This window comes from Rhizophagus irregularis, chromosome 12 (assembly GCF_026210795.1).
Source record: "Rhizophagus irregularis chromosome 12, complete sequence".
Taxonomy (NCBI): domain Eukaryota; kingdom Fungi; phylum Glomeromycota; class Glomeromycetes; order Glomerales; family Glomeraceae; genus Rhizophagus; species Rhizophagus irregularis.
Genome location: NC_089440.1, coordinates 500,535 through 528,259, shown reverse-complemented (window position 1 = coordinate 528,259; position 27,725 = coordinate 500,535). Strand labels below are relative to the sequence as shown.

General features: G+C 28.0%; 6 protein-coding genes across 6 annotated transcripts; 2 read left to right on the top strand and 4 right to left on the bottom strand.

Annotated features, from left to right (window-relative positions):
* Window positions 1-390: 390 nt before the first annotated feature.
* Window positions 391-1,701, bottom strand: OCT59_003698 (uncharacterized protein; the record flags this gene model as incomplete). Its single annotated transcript, XM_066147814.1, has 3 exons — window positions 391-766; window positions 844-1,082; window positions 1,156-1,701. The coding sequence occupies 3 exons, from the start codon at window positions 1,699-1,701 to the stop codon at window positions 391-393; spliced, it is 1,161 nt and encodes a 386-aa protein (XP_065996481.1).
* A 754-nt stretch (window positions 1,702-2,455) lies between these two features.
* Window positions 2,456-2,698, top strand: OCT59_003697 (uncharacterized protein; the record flags this gene model as incomplete). The annotated part of the gene is made up of 1 exon (XM_066147813.1): window positions 2,456-2,698. The coding sequence occupies one exon, from the start codon at window positions 2,456-2,458 to the stop codon at window positions 2,696-2,698; it is 243 nt and encodes an 80-aa protein (XP_065996480.1).
* Window positions 2,699-2,857: 159 nt separating this feature from the next.
* Window positions 2,858-4,715, top strand: OCT59_003696 (uncharacterized protein; the record flags this gene model as incomplete). The annotated part of the gene is made up of 2 exons (XM_025325044.2): window positions 2,858-2,975; window positions 3,141-4,715. The coding sequence occupies 2 exons, from the start codon at window positions 2,858-2,860 to the stop codon at window positions 3,740-3,742; spliced, it is 720 nt and encodes a 239-aa protein (XP_025183068.2). The 3' UTR covers window positions 3,743-4,715.
* A 533-nt stretch (window positions 4,716-5,248) lies between these two features.
* OCT59_003695 (uncharacterized protein) lies at window positions 5,249-7,101 on the bottom strand. Its single transcript, XM_025315307.2, has 3 exons — window positions 6,817-7,101; window positions 5,757-6,747; window positions 5,249-5,689 (listed from the first exon to the last, which is right to left on the bottom strand). Exons 1-3 carry the CDS (start codon window positions 7,068-7,070, stop codon window positions 5,507-5,509), a joined length of 1,428 nt encoding a protein of 475 aa, XP_025183070.2. The 5' UTR covers window positions 7,071-7,101; the 3' UTR covers window positions 5,249-5,506.
* Window positions 7,102-7,555: 454 nt separating this feature from the next.
* Window positions 7,556-8,604, bottom strand: OCT59_003694 (uncharacterized protein). The gene is made up of 2 exons (XM_025315308.2): window positions 8,260-8,604; window positions 7,556-8,182 (listed from the first exon to the last, which is right to left on the bottom strand). Exons 1-2 carry the CDS (start codon window positions 8,598-8,600, stop codon window positions 7,684-7,686), a joined length of 840 nt encoding a protein of 279 aa, XP_025183071.1. The 5' UTR covers window positions 8,601-8,604; the 3' UTR covers window positions 7,556-7,683.
* An 8,430-nt stretch (window positions 8,605-17,034) lies between these two features.
* OCT59_003693 (uncharacterized protein) lies at window positions 17,035-17,869 on the bottom strand (the record flags this gene model as incomplete). Its single annotated transcript, XM_025310364.1, has 3 exons — window positions 17,035-17,288; window positions 17,372-17,606; window positions 17,759-17,869. 3 exons carry the CDS (start codon window positions 17,867-17,869, stop codon window positions 17,035-17,037), a joined length of 600 nt encoding a protein of 199 aa, XP_025183073.1.
* Between the last annotated feature and the right edge of the window lie 9,856 nt (window positions 17,870-27,725).

The following is a 27,725-nucleotide window of genomic DNA, read 5'->3' as shown; positions in this document are numbered from 1 at the left end:
TTTTAATATAATTATACATGTTACCATGGATGCCAACATAAATATTAAAAGGGTTGTGATAAATCTAACTTGTAATATTAATATTATATATCCTTACAAAATGATAATTATTAGGCCTTATGCAATCAATTTTTTTTTTATTAAATAAATAATCATTTTATTATATATGTTGGTATAAATACTAACATTCATATCAGGCTAAATGATGTTTTAATGCATTATATAAGCATTACATTAAATATATAAAATTAAATAAATAATGCATGATAGAAGCATTGTACTAAATATATTAAATTCATGTCAATATTAATATACTAATATTAGTAAACATCCATAATATAAGCATTATAATAAACCATATTATAATAAGTAACATTTTATCTACGTGATCTACGTGTACGACGATTTTGTGAAAGGACATCTGGAAATTTCGATATATAGTTCCATGAAGTTAATCTGATTCGCAGCATTTTTTTGAGTTAAATTCGGAATGATCAAACTACTGGTTAAATAATCCAATTCTTTTATTTGCTGCAACGTATAGTGATTATCAATTTTAGGATTATTTAAACGTGATATTTCAAGTTTCAAGTGTAATGTAAATGCCTCCTTTAAAAACATCTTTAAAGAGTTAAAAATAGTTTGATCGTCAAATAATTCATCATCTCTAATAATGGCAAATTGCGTAAAAAAAATGTCTCTAAAAAAAGCATCAGAAATATATGAAGTTATTTCATCTTCATTTATCTCATTAGGGCTTGAAATGCTATTTAGATAAAAATTGGTCAATTAACTTAATATGAATAATAATGTAAATTTACATAATATCCAAAACAAACTTACTTTTTGATTTTCATATATTCTTCTGCATAGAAACTAAGATCATTATTAAAACGTGAATGGTGTTGAGCCATATATTCTAAACCACGTGCTTTTAAGAATTTTATGTTTTGGTTGTTTTTTCCTCGTTCAGGTAGTAGAATTTTTGCAACAGCCGCAACTGCAGCTGACCCAGGATTACGACTTCTAAGGAACATTATCTTCATTTCATCACACATATCAGAAACATTCTCACTAGAAACCTATATAAAATTATTTAATTAATACAACTAATAATTACAAAACATATATAAATATGCAAATATTATAACCTACTTCAATAGTTTCTTTATTACTAGCTGAATATTCACTTGCTATTGGTTCTACTGTTGAAATTTTAGGCGAGAATCTATAATCTTTATTTCTCTGCCAAGTGATGTTATCCTTTTGACTGTCATCATAATGACGTTTAATTCCTTGATAATTTTCAGATTTATTTAAATGTACCTGATTATTAACAGTTAAATCAATTGGATCATAATAACCATTGAAAGGTTGCTTAGTACTGTTAGATGATGATTTAAAATTTGGATCTTGTTGTTCTTTTTCAATAGATGATAAATCTAAGCGAAAATAGTCCTTCTTGGGTTGATCAGTTGGATTATTTTGTATATGGTCTTTAATTTTTTCTTTTGAAAGTAATGATTTAAGTGCACTTTTTAAATCATTGTTTTTGTTCTTTTTAGAGAGTAATGACATAAGAGCAGATTCAAGATCATCATCCGAATTATTTTGTTGTTGAGATTCTGGAACTTTATCATGATTGATAAGTATACTATCATCATCATTATCAGAAATCTCTTGGACCTGAGAAATATTCATGAAATTTTCTTTGGATGTTAAAACTTGTTCTTTTTCATTACTATTATCTTGAATAATACCCGATTTTATAGCTTTATTATAATAATTAAGATATTTATAAATTAATTTTTTTAAATGTAATTTTTAATAAATTTTAATTATACAAAAAAAAAAAATCACCAGCAGCTTTTCTTTTATTTCGGGTAATCCTAGGTGTTGCATTAGTTACTTTATTAGATGTTGATACTTGTTTCTTTCTTGGTGGAATCTTATAAAATTTAAGTTAAAAAAAGAATTATTTGTATAATAGCAATACTTTATATATAAATAGCAAGACCAATGAATAGTTATGTATTATTAAATAGACTAATAGTAAATAGGCTAATTAATATAAAAGATAGAAGTCAAAAATATGATAACCTATTTTATAAAACAAATGAAAAAAACTTTTTTACACGAAAAAAAAATGTCTGAATTATAAATAGGCTAATAGTAAATAGGCTAATTAATATAAAAAAAGTTATACTTATTTTGTAAAACAAACGAAAAAAATTTTTTTACACGAAAAATATGTCTGAATTATAAATAGACTAATAGTAAATAGGCTAATTAATATAAAAGAAGTTAAAAATATGATAACCTATTTTGTAAAACAAATGAAAAAATTTTTTATACGAAAAAATAATTTGTTAAAATTAAACTTATTGTATCTTGTAAAAAAAATTTATTGAAATAATACTTTTCTTTTTAAAAGAATTTTTTTGTTAAAAAAAAAATGGTCAAAGTTACGCGTAAAATAAATCAAGGAGCAACCTTGCGACAAGCAACACGTCTAAATATTAGCAAGAAAGTCAATCTCAGACAACCTCTTGCTAAAAATTATTCTAATCCTTATATAAATATAAATAAATTTTTCTTAAATCAAGGATTCAGACAAATTAATTCTACAAATATTAATTTAACTCCACAAAATATTGATACAACTCCAACTGAATTTATATTTTATTTGAACTTATAATATTATTTGTTTTTTACTTGACACTAGGTTTTTGGAAACATTTTGAGCTTACCAAATCTTCATATTCTTCGCCATTTACCTGAAATTGCGATCAATTTTGGAACATTAATTAATACAAATAAGAGAGTAATTTTACATACTAATAAAAAAGACATTTCAATGGATCTTTCAAGACGGGACAATACTCTTCAAACTGTGAGATATCTATTGGATGGTGGTTTAGATTCAAGGTACAATGAAGTTAATAATTTATTCACTAACATTGCATATGATACGAGTTTGTATAAATTATTTGATGGCTGGTATATCGGAACTTCTGTTAATACCAAGGAAGAAAATATTAATATTTCTGTATTTGATAATATTAATAATACTATAATTAAATTCTTATCGCAGTAGTTCAAAAAAATTTACAAAAATTCTTATATTTAATATAATTTAGAAATTTCATCTAATCATTCTAATTTTCAAAATATTCAAGTTCGTGGATTATGGAAATCATCTAAAATTCAAAATCAAGGTTTATCAGCCACTCTTTCAGCCGAAAATTTATTGACTGAATTCACACGAGTTTATAAGGAATTATATAATAATAATGGTATTATTATTCAGCGTCATATTAACTATTATGATTCTATTCAATTCATTGTACGTTCAAAAACTGATAGCTATACTAATATTATATTGCGAGTTGGTGAAGCAATTGATGTAGAAGATATTGATAGTCTTGGTGAACGATCTTATGCATTAATCAGAGCAATTATAACTCATAAAGATGATTATGGACGTATTAATCCCTTTCTCCTAGTCAATTGGTTCTATAAAAATGGTAATGTTGATCCTGCAACAGGCCTTCCCATTTACTGCTTGCAAGAAAGTGATGATAATTTATGGTTTCATCTTCACCCGTTAATAATTGTTGATCAGCAACCCAGAGTACACTTCGTACACAGATGTACAGGTCTTTGTTCAGAAGGATTACAGATGGTGATCAAAAGTATGCGGACATTTTTTAAAATAAAAATTTCATATAAAATAATATAATAAAAATAAAATTTATTAAGTAAATATATTAATCTGATTGTCCTTTATTAATTTTATGTAAAAAAAAATTATATATTAATAATTAATACTATATCCATTTGCAGCAATAACTGCCTCAATTCTCTGTGGCATGCTATCAATTAATTTTTTATAATATTCTGGAGGAATATCATCCCACGCATCTTTAACATATTTCTCAAGTACTTTGATATTAGATGGTGGTGGGTCACGTCGATGCACCATTGCTTTCATTTCTGCCCACATGTTCTCTATGGGGTTCAAATCGGGGCTTTGTGCTGGCCATTGAAGCACCACAATTTTGGCATCTTCACGGGTGGCCATAGCGACTTTTGAACGATGTGGTGGAGCATTGTCTTCTTGAAAAATTCCATTACCCTGTGGAAAATGCTCATCCAAAGTAGGTACAACATAGTTTTGAATAATTTTAGCATGAGTTTGACCTGTAACTGAGCCTTTTAACGGAACAATTGGTCCAAGCCCACGCCAGGAGAAACAACCCCAAAACATTCTGCTAGGACTGTGTTTAACGGTAACTGCAATACAATCAGGATTCAATTCTTCTCCTGGTTCACGCCAAACCCTTCCCTGACGACCTTTCTGAAATTGTGTAAAAGTGCTTTCATCTGAAAAAAGCACTCTTCTCCATTTTCTTGTTGTCCAATCTCTGTGTGCAAGAGCCCATTCAAGACGAGCCTGACGATGTGCTTCTGTCATTGCAGGTTTATGACGGGGAATACAGGCACTAAGTCCAACCTTTTTGAGGTTTCGGCGTATGGTACACACAGAAATAGGTTGCTTTTTACGAGCTGTCCAAACAGTTGCAAGCTTTTTTGAACAAAGTCGACGATTTTCACCATTTTCTTTAACAAAAGCTTTGAGTTCTTGTCGTGCTGGTGAGTCAAAGAGTGGAGGGCGACCTGATTTTTTTTTGGTGTGAAAGAGCCAGTTTCACGAAAATGTTTAAGTACATCATAAACAGCAGTTTTACTACACCCCAAGTGTTCTGCAATTAAACGGCCCGATTGTCCACAATTATAACCATAAATAATCGCATATCGGGTTTTTGGGGTGAGTGGCTTCATATTTGGTGAATGTTTACTAAAAAAAAAACATTGGGGAGGTTTTTATTATGATATAAGGCGTTAAATGACGTATTGTTTATATTACGTCATCACGTGATGATCGGCATAATTTTGGCAAATTAAAATGTCCGTATACTTTTGATCACCATCTGTACATAATAAAACTAATATGGAGTATATTTTGAACGAATTTTATTATTTAATTATGTAATTATTGTGGCAAGATTATTTTATTAATATGATATATATTATAATATTAATAATAATATGTATGTTATTAATATAGAACATTGATATTATAATTATTTATAATATATCTATTGTAATGTAAAATAAAGTAAATAAAAAACTATATTAACATATATGTAAAATTCATGTTATAATACATATACGTATATATGTTATAAGTATAAAATATTGATATTGCAATTGTGTACAACATATCTATTGTAATGCAATGTCATAATCATATAAATAACTATATTAACATATTTGTAAAATTATGTCACAATACATATATGACATAGTGTTTTAATATATTTACCACTATAATAGCAGGTTGACGCTCATGAATTTTGTAACATACTTATAATAGGGTTTTTATATGGTTATCAAAAAAGTCTACATTGATAGTAAAGTAGGCATAAATAAAATACGTAGTTTACTCTTTTAATAAAAAACTAAGAACCTTTTCCATATCTCCATCAAATTCTTTCAAAGCCTTAAGATTTTCCTCTTTATTATTAAATCCCATTTTTTCAAAAATGCTTAATATTTCTTGATACTGTACTGAAATTACTTGACCTAATTCAGCAGGTAATGATCTTTGAACATTTTGGATTCCCTTCATAAAATAAAAATTTCAAATAAAAATAATGTACAAAATTTAACATAAGATAATTTATTGATACCTGGTAGTCCTCACTGTAATCCAAATTGTTGAAAGTTGTTTCAAGAGAGTTAATCGAATTTATAGATTTATTTCTAAAAGGAGGTGGAGCGGTTCTTTTTCTAAGAGGAGGTGGAGGAATTATTTCTTTACGCGATTGTATATCCAAATTGTTGAAAGTTGTTTCAAGAGAGTCAATCGAATTTATAGATTTCTTTCTAGAAGGAGGTGGAGCGGTTCTTTTTCTAAGAGGAGGTGGAGGAATTATTTCTTTACGCGATTGTATATCCAAATTGTTGAAAGTTGTTTCAAGAGAGTCAATCGAATTTATAGATTTCTTCCTAGAAGGAGGTGGAGCGGTTCTTTTTCTAAGAGGAGGTGGAGGAGTTATTTCTTTAGTCATGCGAGGATTTGATTTGTGACCTGGCGTGCTATTAGGATTTAAACTTAAAAAGGTTTTTAATAAATCCATATATAATTCCTCTGGTAGAACTTCCTTATAAGGTAGAATATGATCCGAAAATTCTTGAGAAGTTAAATTGTAGAATCTAATAAAAGGAATACATGATTGTAAAGTATTCTTTAAAGAATTAAATTCAACTTTTGAATAATTAGATGGATTTGAAGGGAGACCGGGATTTTGCGCAAGACCCCATTTAAGAACATTCTCCCATACTTGAATTTCATTCATTTGAAGATTATCGCTTTGAATAAGTGAGATCAAAATTTTTTCTGGAACTGAAGAGAAATCTAATGATTTAAGTATTTTATCTGGATATTTGGACATTAAATCAGTACAATACTTTTGAAGTTCCAAAAAAGAATTATTTTCAAAACTTGTTTGATATATTAAATTAAAATTTTGTTCCATCCACTTAGTTTTATTTTGAATCAAAAAGGATTGTATATGGGTAATTAATTCTTGAAGGTTTAGTTCATTGGCAGCAACCAGGATTTTAATAATATCCAAATTATCATAATCTATCAAAGATAGTTTCCCTCCATAAATATACCTAAATAAAAAAGATAAAAATTAAAATAATAAAAATTTATTTATTTAATAAATTTCAATTCTTTCTTACCATAAAATTAATTGAAAAATTTCTGGTGAAATATTTGGTAATTTAATGTGTACCAAAGTTCCATCATTTTTCTTTTTATTAGTTGACAAAATTCTTCTCAAATAAGAAGAACGATAATTTAAAATAACTATATGTGAACGAAATATTTTTACGTAAGGATCATTACCAACTTCAATAGTAATATCGTAATATTCGTCATCATCCAAAATTTCAAGTAAATTTTGTGATAATTTTTGTAATAATATATAATCCATTTTCTAAAATTACAATTGTAATAATTGTAATGAAGAAAAAAAAAAATTGAAAAATTGAGACAATGGCATTATAATGATGTAATGATGTACACAAATTTAACTGACATTGGAAAAGATTTTCCGTAAATAATAATCTTTATGTTTATGTAATGCAGGTGATATTTACGGGATGTGACAAATAAATATGAACACGGCAATCACGGTTAGACATCACAGGGTGGTGTTATAAGATAATTTCTTTTTTTTATAATTTATTTACTAACCATAAATGGTTTAAAGGTAACTATATTTGTAAATCAAAGATTTTTATGTTATCAATTAAAATTTTTCAATCGTGCAAAATATTGTTATATTCAAAATTTGTATAAAAAACTGCAAGACTCGTGGAACTCGATCAATAAAAAAAAAAAATAACGAATAAATGTTTTTAGATTTTTAGGATTAAAATCTTAGCCAAATTTATTACAGTACATTTTAATGTTTACTTTGTTTACAAAAAATAAATTTATTGTCAATATTTAATACATAATTTAAAGTCTACCAATAAAAAAAAATTACAAATGAATTTGTAAAATTCCCAAAAAAAAATATTATGGGATCTACATTAACTTAATTAACCATATCTATGAACGAATTTATTTTTAAAATTTTTTCCTTTCATATGAGACGAAGTATAATTATCATGAAATTTTATTGTACTCTTTTTCTTTTCAGATTTAATGAATTGATTTCTTTTTGGCTCATCAGGACTTTGAATACTGGTATTATTACGCCGGATGGGAATAAATTGAGGAATAAATGATAGAGATGGTAGTTCTACTGGTTCTAGCATTGATATTGGTGGCCAAAAATTCAATGATGGTACATATGGTGTATCCGCTTTATCTTTTGAAATACGTTGTTTACTATATTCCATTATGGAATTGAATGTATGTTTTCTATCATTTAACCAAGATTGTAAATTTTCTTTTGGTAAATTACAATATTTTGAATATATAAGATCAATTTGTTTTTCCCAATAAAGTATTTCATTATCAAAAAAACCAACATGATGGCGGTAGGGTATAATATCAAGGAATTCTTGTGAATATTTAGTTTTGATAATATCTTTTCTAATTAAAAATAGAAGTTATTAGTTATATAATAAATAAAATTATAATGAATATTAAAATATTATTTTAAAACTTACGAAATTGTATTTACTGTAAAACAACTTTTACAGCATCTAACTTCAAATTCCCAATAAATTTTACATTCTTTATTCTTCTTACAAATTTGACAACCTCTTTCTGTCATTAATAATAAAACATATTTTTCTTCGTTCATTCCTTCCGGGGGAGGCATATCTTCTTTTGATATAAATTGTAAACGAGATTCCTTCCATATTTGTTGAGTAGTAGAAGAGTTTGGAGCACATAAATATCCACGAAATTTACGACATACTTGAGAGAGTGAGAGTAAATCAGCTGGTGATAAAAAAGTACAAAATTTTGCAAAAAGTTCAGGAGGAAGATTTATTATGGTTAACATATTTAAACTTTTTTATTTTTTATTCTGTCTTTATTTATACTTTATATTTTCGTCAAACAATATTATTTTGCTTAGTAATACGATTTCTATTAGGAAAACGCCAATGATGATCATTTATCGGATTTTTTCATTCCGCACATAAAAATTTTTTTTCATGGCATGATCTGCAAAATGATGAAACATTAGCGGTTAGGTCATCGAATTTATGTAATTTGTTTGTAACAAAAAAGTAAAAATAGAATGATTCTCATAACTAGTTAAAAATTTAGTTTAAATAGGAATCGATCACTTGACCAAAATTTTTAAAGATAAAAGGATTGAGAAATAGACGAATTTTCGGAGAAATACCGGAATTTTTTAGGACATAAGTCGAAATATCAGATTAAATGCAGATTGTTAAAAGTTAGTGAGGAAATAGCATATGATTTATATCGGGAAAAACCTTCCAACTATAAGAAAAAATTCTGATCTTCAGAATTGGTTGCAACAAGCGCATTTAGCGCAGCACAACATGAGGTAGATTTATTTTAAGAAAAAAGGGAAGTGAACACAAAAGGAACAAATCGATTAACCAAAAATAGGAAGTTTACGGTAAGATTTAGAAAAGTCAGAAGTAGATCATTATATAAAGATCTGCAAAACGGGAACGTATATCGAAAAAGAAATATAAAACATGAGATTATCGATTGCTCAATAAAGATCAACTGTACAACTATGATAAAAATATAATGACAAGCGTTACATATAAATACGTGATACATTATTTTATGATACACAGAAGAACATTGAAATCGTATCGGAATTATAAATTTTATGATAAAATATCGAACTTTAAGGGCGAAATTAATCCCAAAGTTGAAGTAGTTTTACGGCTCAAATATGATGATTTTACATATCTGATATATTTGAGTAGATACAATGAAATGTAATTCTATGTAGAATGATAATGGAGTCTATTTTATTAATTGTTAGAAAGATAAAAATAAATTAAACATTAAGATGGCGCCCTAAATACAGAATGGAATTTTTCATTAAAGTTAACAAAAAACAAATAGTGATTGCATATTCAAAATGAAAAGGATAAAGGATTAAAGGAAAATGACAAAGTCAATGAAAAAAGATTTAAATAAAGTTTGAAAAGTTGGATAAGCGCTCATTAAAGAAAAAGAAAGCTAAATTCAATTTTTACCATCGAGTGACGGCCTACCAATTTAAACGATCATATAACATTGATGATAAATAGTCAAAGAAACTTTTCTAATGTTCACGCGATCGAGCCAGATATTATGACTTTTACATTTAGACTTTTGATACTTCTTTTCGATTTTCTTCAAGTCCATTGCCTTAAAATTATTTTAGTAGGAATTTACGTTATATAAAGTAATTTTATTATAGTTTTATCAAAAATGTGATTCTTTTTAACAGAATTCAAATGAAAATGCTTTGTAAGCAGTATGATTTATAATGATTAGTGATTGAATTACTCCTGGTCTGTTCTCTAACAAAAGAAAAAAAAATTAAATTAGCATTCACGGCATCATGATACTGAATAACAATAATAATATATAGTTAAATTCAAATATAAAATTATACTGTAATAATGAGAACTTGCGATTTTAACTTGCATCATTAACAAGTTAACACAATTCACATGATAAAATTTATAGTTTTTTATATTTATTTAAACAAAAGAAAAACATTCCTCTATAAAATGGTTGAACAAAAATTCAATAATCAAATTATTCATTTTTTAATAACTTGAAAAACTTCATAATCCTCTACGCCAAAAATATTATAAATACCCGAATTATAAATTTGTGGTATATCAACTTTAGAATAAGCATAAAAGCCTGGATAGTTTTTCCAGTTACCATCACTATCTCGAAATAAATCATGACCGTTGCCGAACGTTGGTCCATAATTTTGAACACAATATATAGCAACTTTATCACGGCCTTCTAGAATATAACCCACTTTTGCAGTGTTAAAATCATTTTTATTTGTAAATGAAAATAAAAAACTATCTCCTGTAGACTTCCATGTATCACTTGAATCCCATTGAAGTGGATTATAACCTCCCAAAATTTGTTCCGAATTTGGAATTTTTAATATAACAATAGTAGCTCCTTTATTATCACATCTAGCATGAAAGTCTGCTGGTGTATTACCATCTCTAATAGCACGATAAAGTAAATTGAAATTATAAGGAATGTTTCTTTCATTATAATAAGAAGCATCTTTTTTTTCAATCCAACTAGAAAAAATAGCAAAATGTTGAGCTCCAATTATAACAGAACCATATACATTTTTTGACTTTCTAGGAGGCTGAATATTAAGACTAGATTTCTTACTTGGCGCCATATAAAATGCAAATATATTATCAAGTATATCCTCAGGTATTAATATTTTAAAAGGATATACTTTTAAGAAAAAATCTTCCGATTCTATATAGTAAAATCTAATTAAAGGAATAAATTTATGAAGAGTTCTTTCCATAATTGTGATTTCATCTTTATTCCATGTCTTAATATCTTGCTGAATAGAAGGATGCTGAGCCAAACTCCATTTGATCAAGCTATCCCATATATCAATTTCGTCCAATGATAAATCATCCCTTTTTAAAAGTAATTCTAATAAAGGTGCTTTTAAATTAGTAAACTTGTCAGATTTAAACAACGTATCTGGTTTAGCACAAATTTCTTCAAGATAATAATTCCATAAATTTGAGAAGCTTTCATGTTGGTAGACAATTTCAAGAATTTCTAAAGGGTTTTGTTGTAAAAACTCGTGTTGATGCTTAACCAAGTATTCTTGAATACAATGATTTAATGATTGGATTTTAAGTTCATCCACCGTTATCAAAAGTTTTAGGATATCTTGCCCCTGTAATTTCTCCAAATCGATCTTTCCACAATAAATAAATCTAATATTAAAAAAAAAAAAATACAACAGTATAAGTTATCGTGAAAGTGATTTTATAATGCGCAGTTCGGATGATATTCTAACATCCCTATCCAATAACTAGTATTTCAATATTTATTTTTCCATTACCTTAAAATAATTTTAAAAAATTGAGGAGAAATATTAGGAAAATTAAAAACATATTTTCCATCCTTCTTCTCAGACCACTCCTTAGAAAATGCCGTACGAAAATATTGAGACCTGATACGTAATAAAATTGAATGTGCATGAATTTCTTTCATATTTTCATTTTCACCAGCATAGATAATAACATTATATTCTTCTTCAGCTTCAAGTAATTTTTCCAACTCATTGGCTATTTCTTGAGAATATTCGAAAGCCATTTTTTAAGAAAAAGAAATTTGTATTACAACAATTGTACTCACAAAATTTGATCGACCTATATATACTCTTACAATGACAAATCACATGATAAAAATGTGGAAATTCGCACGTGATTAATTTTCTTCCGAATTCTACGTTTGATGGCGTCATGTCGGATGTCCAATTATTCTGCTCATCCCAGAAACTGAACCTATGTTCCTTAGATAACAGATTTTGTAATTTAACCACTACTTCGGACTTAATAACGGTTTCCGTTTTCCTAGTCAATATTATTTTTATAATTTCTAACTTTTAAACAAATTCTAAAACAAATTAAACTAAGATTACTTATATTGTAATTTCCACTTGATACATACAAAGTATAATATATTTTAGATAGACATCATAGTCGTAAGCGTAGGACACTTATGTCCAATTTTGGATTTTTGTTTGTCCGCACTCATTTAAATACCAATATATTGTGTGACAATAAGTATCATATTATGTGATTTTGTTTACATCATGCACGCGTGTTAATACTTTTTATTGTACATTAATGATGTGGTTATTTATAACGCTTCAGAAGCTCCAACAGTTTTTGTTACCTAGTCTATATCTCATATAACTGTTATCAAATATAGATTTAAAATGAAAAAATTCATGATAACTTTATTTCCTTTTCGCACATGAACGACGTGCTACATGTCTATGCAGGCAGTTCGTCATTTGTATTGATCATTTGATCCGCTGTCCGTGGGTACGTTTCCAGCGCATTCGTGTTCTGTTGTCTGGTTTTCACTATAGTCAATTGACGCAAGACTAAGTGTCTATGCAAACTGCAAGCATTCGTCATTTGTACTGATCATTTGATCAGCTGTCCGTGAGTACGTCTCCAGCAGATTTGCACATTTTTGAGAGCCAGCTTTTATGTTTCCACTCTTTTTTTCCAAAATAGTTAAAGAAATTTTCTAAGGAAAGCTTAGCACATGTTTGATCTTGGTATTATAAATGGGACACAAATCATTATGGGTAAGAAAACATTTTCTTGCTAGGTACTAAGTGTAGGGAAATTTTATAAATGTAAAGAGATTGTATCTTAGCATGATGAGTATCAAACATTGGGAAAGAATTGCTATTGCCTTTTCTTTATTATTTTATTGCTAACATTCTTGATCAGGAATTTTTTTCACGAAGGTATTGATCACTGGATTCAAGGTTCAAGCACATAACTTATTAGATTTATCAATAATAAGATTAGCAGTCAGAAATAAATCTGTGTGGATCGCTTCCTTGGATATGCAACCAAATCGATCAAGGTAAATCTATATAAAATAATTTGAAAATTCATTGCTGACAACGGCTAGTAGTGCACAGTAAGCCACTTCACTTGCTCACATTGATATTTATTTAATAAACATTTGAGATGAAAGTTCCATTATATAGTTAATTATCCAAAGTGAAGTGTAGGAAATTATACTTTAGGAATTAGGTTAAAAAATCGATCAGTCATGTGAGTCTTTTCATTTGTTACGCTGCGTCATTTCTGATTGGAAAAATGTCCCTGATCATTCCATTTCCTAGTGTTTAATAAATAGAAGGACCATTTGATTTATTTTACACTCAATCTTAACAGTTTATGCATTACTGTATTGATCTACAGTATGTAAATTTTTATTTGAAAAGATAATGTTTATAAATGTATTTATTCTTAAATTTTTCTTTTCATGCCAGACCTATTCTATTTATTTTAAAATTCCTGATTTCTTTTTGACTTGTTAGTTTAGTTTCATTCTAAGTTTTTAATATTGCATTGGTAAATAACATCATTATTAAATCGTGATGGTAACCATTACTCCATTTACATTTTTAAATTCATTCCATACCATTGAATACTAATACATTACTTAAAATATTAGTGATCTTGATGGTAATGGTGGTATGATTTTATAAAATTTGAAGTCAAAATCAATAAAGTTATTTTGGTAACATATTACCTGTATATATGTTGTGCATCAGATGCCGATTTGCGTCAGCTGACAGCTGATGTACATCAGGTGATGGCTGGCCTATTAATGCTGGCCAACCCACTTAAGGCATTATAATATTGGACGATATTGGGCCGATAATGTAGGCCAGCGTCATCTGATGCAAATTGGCATCTGACGCACAACATATATATGTAATAAAAATCATTTTAAGTCATTGGAATTGGTCTTTAAAAATCAATACAAACAATTATGCATAACTCAATTTTCTTGTGAATATGGACAATCTGGAGACTACGTACTAATGAAACCTTTGGTTTGAAGCTAGTTTATTTCTTCTATATTTATGAATAGCTTATTAAAGCTGAATCACTAATTGGATAGATAACAAATGGACTAAAAGACTTTCCATCATTTACTTTAATGACAATTCAATAAACTCAAAAAAATTGCAAGTATCAGTACTAATGTTAAAATCAAAGTAAAAGTGCATCAGAATCATCAGTACAAATAATGGTCAACTTGAATGTTGAATATTTTTGAGGTTCTGGAATTGTTTTCACATATCTTGCTACTAAATAATGTTTAAATAATAAATTTTATTATGACTTATTTTAGTGTACTTTTTCATAAATAATTAAAGTTTTATTATTATTAAACTGAATAATGTTAATTGTAGTTATTTTGTAAAGATGCATAAAATAATTTTTTGAATATCATTATTAGTATATTGCTAATTAAGAATATAGAATAAAATATAAATGGCTCATTAGGCTATCATAAATGCCTGCATTCAAAAAAAAATACTAGTATCACCATATTACAAGTTTTTGGAACTATTGTACTCTTCTACCTGCTATATTACTGATTTTCCTTTCATAATCAATGATTTTCTTAGACTATAGTGAGCATAATAAATATTTGTCATTTAGTTATATCTCTGAATCACGTTTTCTGAGTTACACTAATCATCAATTTCTGGCTATAAATATTTCAGAATACACATAAATTCTAAACATTTTAATAACCAATCATTATAATTAAAATTTAGCTCTAATATATGGGCTACTGGTAAAGTTTTGATTATTAATAAAACTGTAATGAGTTTGCCAAAACTCGTCTGAGAGTTCCTGATGGAACCTCTCATCATGTAAAGTCAGGTATGGGTTTGTAAAATAGTGATTATTTACATTATGATAATGTACCTTTTCATTATTTAGTCATATGATTCACGAAAGATACTAATAGTTCATAAATTTGACTTTCAAATATGTTACTCCTTCTATATACTTGTATTTGTCAAGTAAACTGAATGCTCACTTGACTCACCTAACTAATTGAAATTTGTTGCATCAGAATAGATAATTATTGCAACATTTCTTTTTGATATTTGTATTTATTAAAAATTTTTTAATCTGATATTAATAATAATTCTCAGATCATAAATATAAATAATTAAAACAATAACTAATATCATAAATTATTATAAATTAGCTTATTAAGCTTATAAGTTGATACTAATAATTATGTATTATATTTCAATATATGATGAATATCTTATTATTATATATATCTATTCTTTTTATAATTAAATTATTTTATGCAGACTATATATGCAATCTCAAATTCATTGGACATGCCTTGAAATCATTTGCAGTATATGTTAATGTGCATGTAGTCTTTATTAATAATTTCTAATAATAAATTCTAAAATATTCTTGAAAATGATAATAGGAATAGGATATATACTCAGATAAGGTGGGTGTTTAATATTTAAAAATAAATAAAGCATGATACTTTTTTCTGTAATATATAACTAACTATTTGATATGTATTTTAATTAAGTATTATACATTTACAAATTGTTGATATTTTAATTTTATTTTTATATAAAATTTGGCATTTTTAAAAATAATTAAAAGATTTTATAAAATCAAATGAATTTAATTATGTGAAATCTAATCCAACCATTTATAGTTGGCAAGTATCATTTATATCTTGTCAATACCTTTTAATTAAACATTTGTATAAAGATTTTCAAAAATATTAAAAATAAATCTTATTATAAAATATTTTTTTTAAAAAAATTTGTTTTAAATTTAATAAAAATTATCTACTTTTCTTTCTTTTCATATTTAATTATGAAAGTAAATTATAGTAAAATAGTAAATATTATCAAATTTGAATAATATTTAACTAATAATTTCATGTTATTGAGGTCTAGTTATGTTACAAATATAATGCCAAATATTTATTCAAATAACATCTATCCAAAAAGTCATTTACAACTTCTTTTATCTTTGAATAAATAGAAATGTATGTCTATATAATTTGTACCTATTTTAGGACTTAATGACATCAGATATTTATGTTTATAGTTTTATAATCAGTTGATATGTAAACTATAATTATTTAAGATGTATTGATAGACAAAAGATTCTTTTGTAAATAAAACTAGCCCGTTTAAGTACTCAAGAGTACATTCAATTTATGTCCCAAAGTAGACATCATAATCAAAAAAAATGGATGCAGACAGATTAGATCTATTAATAGCCAACCAAGAAAGTGTATGAAGTATAATTAACTTGTATATAAAAATAATCCTGCTTTTCTTATTAGAAAAATGTACTGTCAGTATGCTGTCCTATGGGACTTATTTATATTCCAATTTGATAATCTCTTAATTCTTTCTATTGGGTTATTTATTATTACAAATTTAAACTATAAAATATTTTTTAATTATGAAATACAAATGAAATTTATTATATAATTAAAAAATATTTTTAGTTTAAATTTGTAATAATAAATAACCCAATAGAAAGAATTAAGAGATTATCAAATTGGAATATAAATAAGTCACATAGGAGTGAATATATAATATTAAAAAATAATATAATAGATGTATTTTTGCCTGCTCTGCAAGTTTACTTCAAGAATATGTTACTATAAATGATTATTCATTGTTATTAATAATCAAATTATATAATATATATTAAAGTTAAAATCCATAAAAAATTAGTTTTGGCATTTTATCTTTTAATTATGAATGACTAAATTAGTTTCAATTTCATAAAATGACTAAATATTTAGGGTTTCACCCACATCACTAGATACAATTAAGAATAATTTATTCATTAGGTAAAAGTACTTTATAGAATGAGCAGTTAATGTAGTTGAAAAACTTCATAAGAAATAAATACAAGAAAGCCTTCAAATTTTGCTGGTAAATGTACAGAAGCTTCTTCCAGTTGATCCATAAAGACAATTATAGCTTCTTTATCATCTACCAATGCCTCACACACATATGAAAAAGAAAATTTCTTAAATTGCATCCGAAAATTATTTTTAACCTTGTCAAAAAATTTGGAGCGGTAAGGATCTAATATTGGGTATAATTTGCGTCTACCAAGTTCTTTTGCTTCATTGTTTTTAATATGTATTATAATGTGTTAATGAAGATAATTTTATTTGTTAATATTTCAAATATTTTAAAATACTAACCTGTGTTGTCTTTTACATACTGGTTTTTTAACTCAGTAATGCTTCCTTTAATTACATCCTTATCTTTGATAGAAAACCAATCATAAGGATTTTCAGTAGACAGCAAAATATCTTTAAAGTGGATATCTGAATGGAGAATATACAGTTCAAGATCAATTAAACTATTGCATAACATTTCCATATTTTCAGCAGAAGTGAGAACAACAAGAAACTTCTTTTCGTAGATATCTTTAATCTAACCCAAAAAAAAATTATATTCAGCAAAATCTAGAAAAGCTTGTCATAATGGTTTACAATAATAGCAGTAAATAAATAATACAAACTTTGCATTCTAGAAAAGCTTGTCATAATGGTTTACAATAATAGCAGTAAATAAATAATACAAACTTTGCACTCATATGTAAACTTTACATCTTTATAAATTCTATTGTATAACAATATATTCCCTTGTTCAATATATTTTTCATCATAAAGTTGTTTTAGCGAAATATCAACCATGATTACAAATTTTGAATTTTGTGTTGCTTGTAGACAAGCAATGTGAAATAGTAATGAAGGAAAGGCAGTAATGAAGAAAAGGAAAAAAGGTAAAGATTCTGATGATTTATTAAAAATTTTATCAGTAGATTGATTAGGAAATTGGGCCTTAATCAGACTTTTTATATATTTTCCCTTACACAAACTTTTATGCAAATTGTGTAAGATACTGCAATATTGTATCAATATTAATTATTATTAAAATTAACAGATTTATTTTAATAAGAATATGAATAATTGTATTAGAAACATAAAGAACATAAAGTTAAAATATTGTATAAGATTACTCAAGTGGCTCAGTTCAGGTTTCAAATCAACTTGAATCCAGTTCAAACTCATCTATAAAAATTTTAAAGACCAGCTAAAATTGTATCATTTATGCATATAATTTTAACTGTTATACAAAATTTAATAAATACTAATATTTATTAGTCATAATAGCATTATTAATTACAGGATATTATGGTTTACATCAGAAGTTATTGATATTTCTATTCTTACATGCTTGTATTATGATCAAACAATAGATATCAATAAATCACTATTAGTAATAATGAGTCATACTCTACAAATACAATAAGTCATTACTATTTCTGTAAATTTGTGTAATAAAATGAGTCCATAATGAAATGAATCCAAAATCTCTAAGAATTACTAACCAAATTTTATCTTGTTTAAGCCTAATATCATGCATAAATTGATAAACTCATCAAATTTAAGGAATTTAAGGTTAATACAGATTTATTTCTAAATTGATTATTAGTAAATAGTAATATTGAATGATCAGCATAAAAATAAAATTATATTTTTATATAGAATGCAACATATGATATTTTATTACTTTGATTAATTTCTCTTAGAACTTCGATTCTAACACGCTTAACTAAAATATTTTCAATATATGTATTTTAATCATAAAATGTTATGGTAAAACATACTTATCAATGAAAACATTATTAGGATACACCTTATTAAATTATTCAAAAAGTTATGTCTGTAGGTTTAAATTGTTGCAATATCATGTGAATGTGACTTATATTCAGATTTAAATCACCTTATTTTATTAATAGAGTATTTATATAAATATCCTTCTATTTGAATAAACATAAGAAATGTACACGAAATATTTAAAATTCAATAGAATGCATTGTGGTACTTTTATATTACTTATCTCATATTCATTACATCCAAAAACTATTGTGTAATATATGTCCAAGTATATATATTATTATCAGTTATATCATTAATATAACATGATAAACATTTTTTGCAATATTTTTGATTATGACAAAGAAGTATTTTTCTTCACAATAAATACAATTTGTATCAAATTCATTAAAAGAAATAAATTTAAGAGACAGATCGTCATTCAACAGGAGAAAATGATCGACATTCTATAATTAATTTTATGGGCTTTGTAATTAATAAAAAAAAATTTTTTGGAATTTCTTGTTCTTTACTATAAATTTTTTCCAATAAGTGAAAAAAAACAGTATACAATAACTTTCATGTCCAAAAAAAATATTGCACTATAGGTATACATATGTAGTTTTAGTAGAAACTGTACAAGTTTAACAAAGAATGTGAATATTAAAAAGATTCAAATAAAGCTAAATAAAGATTTAAAAACTAAATAAAAAACCAAATATAGCTTAGTTATAGTGAAAAATGTTCAAAAATTTTTCATCCAATATTTGGGTTAATAGGAAATTTACCGTCGGAATCTTGCGTTCCTACATAGAAAAGTCAAAGATGTGAAACTCTAGCGATTTCAAACTTTGCAAGTGGCTTAGCTAGGATTGTCACTATAAATTACCGTCTTTAAAATTTGTGTATCATATCACATGATGATATGACAATCCGGTAAAAAAGGAGTATTAGCCATTTTTAGCGATAATTTGCGTAAATCGGCATTATTAAAATTCTCTGGTTGAGTGGCGATTTGTCCCTTAATTGGTATTGGACTAGATTTTAATATTGGTGTTAGGTCAAAAAATTTTTCATTATTTGTATTTACAAGTTCCATTATATTATATTAATTAATTAAGAATCGATAACAATAATAAATTTGGAAATTTTAAAAATGTATTTTATTTATATTATTATACTTTTTATTTTTATATTTTTATTTATATCTGAATGATACAGTTTGAAAAGATAGAACTTCTGTAAGTGACACAGAAATATTACAGAATTTAGAAAGTTCATTTTAAATTTAGGAGTACTTTATTGAAGGCAAATGGAGTTTGGAACCTGTTAAGGTTAACCAGTTAATTAACCGGTTAAGATGGTTAAGTGGTTAAGACATCTATTACAAAATATAGTGGACACTTGAAAATTGTTATTGTTAGGATTGTCAGGTCGGCTAGTCAGGTTATTAGAAAAGATATATAACATGTGACATATATATATATATAACTGATAATGTAATCATGTTCACAGGTTGGATATACTTTAATTAAATTTATTATACTTTATACTACATCATAATATTTAGGGAAACTCTTTCCCCTTTTTTTATTTTTGTTAGTTTTCTGCAGTAAATAGCACACAGTAATTTTTTATAGTTTTTTAAGAAAACTTCAAAGGGGAAGAGGCCCTTAGTCACAATACTAGGTTTTTGTTCTTATTCTAACCCATACACTAGGGATATGACTTCTTCAAACCACATCAAAATAGATTTTTTCTCAGTTTTATACGAATCTTTTAAACCATATAGATAGTTGGACTCTCCATCCGATATCATATATACTAGCGAAGACGGACTTGCTGAAAATATAGTTTTGGATACAAATACACAACCACAGGATAATATATTATCGACTACTACAGTCAACACTCCTTTACCACTACCTCCACCTTTAACTTCATTTTCTTTCTTGGTCTTTTTTGAAAAATTTCACATGACCGCTGCATCCAAAGCAGGTTATAACAAGATCTATGAATTTAGGCGTTCAAAAAGTTTCTTTTTTGAGGTTGTCAATCAAATTCCAGACGCCAATGAAATTCATCTCAAGATTTACACGAATGATTATTATATGTTAAGTTGTTAACTACTCCGATTTGGTACTATTCAACAAGCAAATTACCTAATCATTGATTTCAAATATCGAAATGCCTCACGCACTTTTTTTTGAAACAAAAAGTCATTCCTTGGTGTATTCAGAATAAATATTTTAATTTAATACGCACCAAATTATTGGATAGAATTAATTATATCACATCACGTGATCAAAAAATCATTTTCTCTAACAACACAACAAAGACTTTTTTTAATTTCTCTTACAAAAGATACAGATTTCATTTTGGTATCTATGTTGCATGTAATCACCCATGCTTGGACAGCTTTCCTTAAGTGAAGAATCACAGATGTGCTATTTCTTATCTTTTTGTCAGAAATTATAATAGACATACTTGTATACAACATCACTCACAAATAATCCATAATTTGGATCCCGCTTCTGAATACAATCGGCATCACCGTGTCCCTCTTCAAGTCACATCTCACAAAAGCATTCATGCTAATATCACTCATGAATCTTACATCAAAATGACAAAAAAACATATTTTTTTGAATAGATTGAGTGTTCATTATAATTCACGCATCATCACATGTGACCTTTCATCAATCATAACTCCAAATGAGTTTAAAGGAAATATGTATATGAAAAAATATAGTGAGTTTACAATGAATCTAAGTTTCAATTCTCAAACCTCTTCAAGACAACTGACTCGATTTCAATGAGCCACTTGGCAGATCTATAATAAACAAAAGCATTCCTCAATGAAGATTCATGTCAATTTGATATAGATTTCTTACTACATTGACATGCATTTACGCTCTAGGATTCAACATTTAAGTTTTAATAGTTCTCTAATCAAACCTGTACCTACAGTTCCTCTATTCCGTTTTCCATATGATCAGATTAGCAAATTACAGTCAAACCTTGATATAACGAACCCTTGATATAGTGAATTTTTCAGACAACTATAATAAATTTCCCCTTGCTATAACGAATTAACCAATCAAATCTCTTAAAATCTTCACTATAGCCCTATAGCGAAGTTGAGGTCTGGAACTTAGGGTTCGTTATAACAAGGGTTGACTGTACATAATCCTATGGCAATATCTATGACACCTCTTGCGAATGAATCGAATATTCAACAGGCTTTATCATCAGAATCACCCAAATTAAGGGTGACCACTTTGGGGAAAAAGTATAAACGTTCAACTTTATAGCATGATCGATTAGCTATTATCGATCAGGAAACTTATAATGATTACATAAGTCAGGCTTGTGACACAAATACGTCAATACAATATTATTCTCGTCGACAGGAATTGATACGTTATTATATGGATTTTAATAAATATTACCACAAGACTTTTTTTGGTACCGCTTTAGTACAGACAATGGTATTTTCTATGATAAGGATCTAGAAGAATTTATAGAGGATTTCAATCTTTTCACAAATACCTTTCCTGATAAATTCAAGGACTAACATCATCCCGTGAAATCTACCCATCTGATTTGGAATAATCGCAAGTTAGAATTTATTCCCAATAATATGGGAGAGACTTCCAATAATACTAAAAGTCTAAAACTTTGGAACTTCGTCCAAGAAAAGACGTTCAAAAATTAATCATTATTTTAATGATGGTGACTATTCACATGTTACAAAAAAATTATGTTTTTATGACTTTAGAGAATGTAAATTAGGGATATTTTACCCAAAAATATTTTCATTTTTTTTCAAATTCAAATGTCAGATGATTAATTGTTTCTTTTTTTAGCTATAATTTTAGTTAGAGATTTACACATTTAGACTGTTTCCTTTTGTACTATGGTGCTAAATACTTTTATTTGTTAATTATCCTTCTTTTGAAATAAAATAAATAAAAACATAATAAGTCAATCATTTTATTATCAATTTACCCCTAGTTTTTGCCACGTATTGCCAAGACTCTTCCGATTGATTAAAAAAAGAGAACTTTATACTTTTGAACATGGAAAGTTGTTGGAGCCTGGAAATGTAGTTTTAGCGAGAGAAAGATTGCTGAAGCTTTAGACCATTCCTGAACTACTGTTCATGATGTTATTTCTGGTTACAGAAAGCATGGATATAAAGTTCCACCTAGACCTAGCAGACCACCAATTTTGACTGAAAGAGACATTCAGCATTTAACAAACATTCTTAAAAGAGATAGAAAAGTAAACTTTGGAGAACTACGTGAAGATTTTGTTAATTCAACTACAAAAAATGTCTGTAAAAAAACTTTAAGTAAGTACCTTCATGAACAAGCAAGGTTTCTATAGTCGAGTTGGTGTTAAAAAGCCATTTGCAAGTGAGAAAATAGGATAAAAAGGCTTATCTGGGGTAGAGATCAAAGAGAATGGACAGGTGAATGGGAAAGTGTGATCTGAAGTGATGAATCCAAGTTTAAATTGTTCAGATGAAATGGCAAAAGATTGGTTTGGAGGCAGCCTCATGAAAAGTATGATGTGAATTGTTTAATTCCTACTGTAAAGTCAGGTCAATAAGGAGTGATGCTTCACAAAATATAACCTTGGTCCATCAGAAAATTAGATGGAAAAGTAATAGTCACAGTGTATGTAGATATATTGAAAAATTACTTTTTACCATTTCTAGATGACTTGGATGACCAGGAAAACTATTTATTTCAAGAAGACAATGTGCCTATGCACACTGCAAGAATAGTTAAAAGCTGGAAAGAAGAAAATGAGGTTGATAGTATTCCTTGGCCTATACAGAGTCCAGATCTGAGCACAATTGGACGAACTAGAGAGATGGGTTTGGGCACACATCCCATTACTAAAAAATGAGGAAGATTTATGGGAAATACTTCAAGAAGAATGGTTAAATATAGATATTGATAAATATCAAAATCTTGTTAATAGTATGCCCATCAAATTGCTGCTGTTATAAAAAGCTAAAGTCATCCAATGAAATATTAGTTAAAAGTTGTAGCCTTTATCTTTTAAATAAAAAATAAAATTATTAAACTTGGTGCAGTAATTATCACATTATTTAAATTTAAAACTTTGCATTAAAATCGATCAGTATCATGTGGCCGGTGATTTATTTCTGCGTACTGTACAATCAGACACGAATAAAGAATTATATACAAACCAAGTATTTCTTATATTAAAACCAAGAATGAATGCTCACAAACACTGCAATGAAGCAGAGCGTTATTTATAATAAATCTATTACATATTTTAATATAACAAAAATATCATAACAAATAAAATAAACATTAACATTCGTGACATTGGTGACATATTTTTATTTTTATTTTTATTTTTAAGATATAGACTCGACTGGAGTCGAACGCTAAATAGGAATAAACATGGTCTAAAAGATCAATAAATTCTAAGCTAGTGTTTTACCCAACCTCTCAGGAGAAGCCCGAAGGGGTCGTCTTGCCCATTATTCTATAGAACAATCAAGCATAACCTGGAGTCTAAAACAACCGAAACATAAAAAAGAAACAGCCCGTATTTTTCTTTTCACCCACCAGGGTGACCACCTGTAAATACTGTCAGAGGTGGAATGGTTCACACTATTTTTAATTGTTCTAAATTAGTTAAACTTCTTTTTACGCTAATAAGGGGTAAGGTTGATTAGTGTAAAATGAAGGAAAAAGGACTATTAAAGTTTTGGACTCATTACAAATGTTTACATAAAATAGGTTAAAATTAACAAAATCTAAGATTTGTTCAAACTAGAAACAGGGGAGTCAATAGGGTAACCCATATCCAGTCGTAGACGTTTAATTTGGTCTCTGTGAAGATAATGATCGTAGATGTTAGTAAGTGTGTCCCGTTTCTTGGGACGAACTTCGAGGCTTTTGGTATCGTCAGAAGTGTCATTATAAGCGATGTCCTCGAGGTGTGGGAGCATGTATCTTTTTGGGAGGGAGTCAAAATAAGTAACGTAACGTCTTTGTTCACGCTGATAACGATTGTTTGAACAGTTGCCGGTTGCATAGTTCATGAACCGGTCATGCACTGTTTGTAGTTTGGTAAGGTGGGTCGTAGTGTCTAGACGACGTTGAAGGTGTTTGGTGCTAGTGCCGTGATAAAGGTGTAAAGTTGCATCACGTTTGGCCTTAGTTAGCCGACGTTGAAATTCTTTAGGCTTGAGTTTAGTACGCCTATTAGACTGTAATTCCAGTAACTCGGCCACATGGTCGGGTTGTTGTCTTGATACGTAGGAGTCTTTAACAACTCGTAACCATCCATCAGAATCAGGTGGTAAATAACGTCCGTATACATCGTAGATGGGAGATCTAGGGACGAAAGGTGTAAATTGATCACCTAAGGACTTTCCAAACGGGTTGTAATTTTCCACTGTCGCAATCATCTCGTGCGCAGGATGTGGTGAAAAAGTAATAGTATCGTTTGACGTCAAATTGTCTGTAGAGTTGTTGAAGTTAAAATCATTCATCGAGATTTCTGATGAATTTAATTTAAGTTGGGGTGCATTTATAGGAACATCAACGTGGAATACGCTGGAGAACGCAATCTTGGGTTCGTCTAATAAGAGGTCTTCTTTAGGGGCCGGAGGTCCACCAATCGGTTCGTAAAACGGAATGTAAAATGGGTAAGCATCAGCATCAGGAATTGCTGATTTCCGTGAGTAAGTAAGATGTGAGAGGGTTTTGTGAATAGTTTGACTTTTGTGAAAAAGAAAATGATTTTTTCGAGCAGCTTTAAGTTTCACTTCGAAACCAATACATGCTGAATCATAACGGGTATTAAAAACTCTGTTGCAAATTCTATCGAAACGCTTCTGTTGATTCCTTTTAGTCTTTGAGTTAGGAGAGGGTATAAATTTGAAATTATATAACCGTTTAAGGTACATGTTACGGTGACGAGAGCGTATGATGTTTTTATTGCTGGCGGCCAGGTATTTCATAGAGTATTCAATGCCGAGGCGTCGAGAAAAAATTTGTTTTTCAGTGCCTTCATTCCATCTATGGTAGAGGTGTGTAGCATGGGAAGTTTTGGAATTAAGCAAAACTTGATCTTGTAGACTATTGTGTTTAGTAAAATGGAAAAGTCGAGTTCGGAAGAACTCTTGTTGATGATCGACACAAGCATGACGATTATTAGTCATGACAAAAGGACTAGGTATATGGCAAAGAGATAGGTCTTTGGACTTTTTCAAAGTCATTAAATGTTGGCAAGGTATATAACAGCCGAAGTGAAAACGATATCTCTTGTACGAGAAATTGAAGAAAGTTTTGGAAGATTTGTTATGTTGACTTCCAGGGTGAGGGTGATCTTCATTATCGGGTAAGAGAATACTGCCTGCACGTGATCGGATAATATTAAACTGATCCAATAGCTTGCGGCGGATAAGGTTAAAATATCTTTGTTGTATACGTCGTGGTATGACTCGTTGTAAGGAAAAGAAGTGCGTGAGCATTTTACTAATTTGGTATTTGTTGTTGGGGAATGGACTCGTTGAGGTATACCGAATCGGTTTAGTCTGCATGATGTAATCATTTGTATGTATGATGAGGTGAATATCATTGGTGCCTGAAAATTGATCGGCCAGCTCAAAAAAGTAACTTTTTGAGCGTCTAAATTCATAAATCTTGTTATAACCGGTACGATTATTAATATTCACGTGAAATTTTTTCACCGAAATAAGGAAGCTATATTCAATGTGAGAAGTGGGTTTTTGAAAAATATTTTGTGAAGTAGGGAAAGAAATAGCCTCTAGTGGCATATATTCTTTAGAGATAGTGTTATATTCCATCTCTGACTCTTTCAAGGGACGGTTGAGATAAGAGGAAGCCTTTCCGTGGAGGCCACCCCGTGGTCCTCTCCTCTTGAAAAAAATTTTTTATTCGTGAGAAAATAGGTTACTGCGGAATTTTAACAAAAAAAAAACGGAAAGGGGAAAGAGTTTTTTTTTTTCCCGACATTGGTGACATAGATCTACATTGTTCTACAAAATTGACAAGATCATCAATCATGTGACAATATCTATATCTGCTTTAACCATTAATCCTCTCCAATATACCATATACTTCCATGGTATAATGGTACATTATCATTGATATTAATAAATATTTTATGATTATTATTATATTCAAGTAAACCCACTTTGCACAATCAATCTGCTATATCATTTCCAAAATTTTTTAAATGAGATTTAACCTTATTTATTGAACAATTAAATTATTTTTCTTTACAAAATTATAGACCATTTTCCATAATGAAACTGAATTAACATTTGTTGTTCATATTAATTCCTCAGTTCCATATATTATTAATTCCCAGATTATCTGTATAAATTTCGATTCTATTATTAAATTTAACTGTTATTAAAGCTGTAATATTGCCATTAATTCTAACTCAACCATGTCAAAATTATTCATTACTATTAAATAATTCTTATCTAATACTTTCCCTATAGCATCAAGCTTAACCTATTCAATACTACACTTATTATCTTTTTTACTCGCATTATTGTAAATATGTAAATTTCATTCTCACTATATTCTAAACTTTTTATAAAGTCCTCTTCTAATTTAAACTATCTTTTAAATTTCATGAACACTTTTTTAATTATGTCAAACCTATTATCGATTTCTAATAAATGTTCTAAATTTGTTTCTTTAAATATGTTTTCTAAATCTTCCAAATAACTTTTAACTATTCCCTCATTCCTCAAGATTATTTTTTAAAAAAAAATAAAGAAAAATACATTTCTTTATATAATGACCTTCATATACCTCATAACAACTATAAACATCTCTCAAATTTTTCCGCAATTG

Coding starts and splice junctions, on each gene's coding strand:
- OCT59_003695 (XM_025315307.2), bottom strand. CDS start 7,070: ATGGATTATATATTATTACAAAAATTATCACAAAATTTACTTGAAATT. Junction 6,748..6,816: donor ATTTTTCAATTAATTTTATG/GTAAGAAAGAAT, acceptor TTTTTTATTTAG/GTATATTTATGGAGGGAAAC. Junction 5,690..5,756: donor ATTACAGTGAGGACTACCAG/GTATCAATAAAT, acceptor TATTTTATGAAG/GGAATCCAAAATGTTCAAAG.
- OCT59_003694 (XM_025315308.2), bottom strand. CDS start 8,600: ATGTTAACCATAATAAATCTTCCTCCTGAACTTTTTGCAAAATTTTGT. Junction 8,183..8,259: donor TTTACAGTAAATACAATTTC/GTAAGTTTTAAA, acceptor ATTTTTAATTAG/AAAAGATATTATCAAAACTA.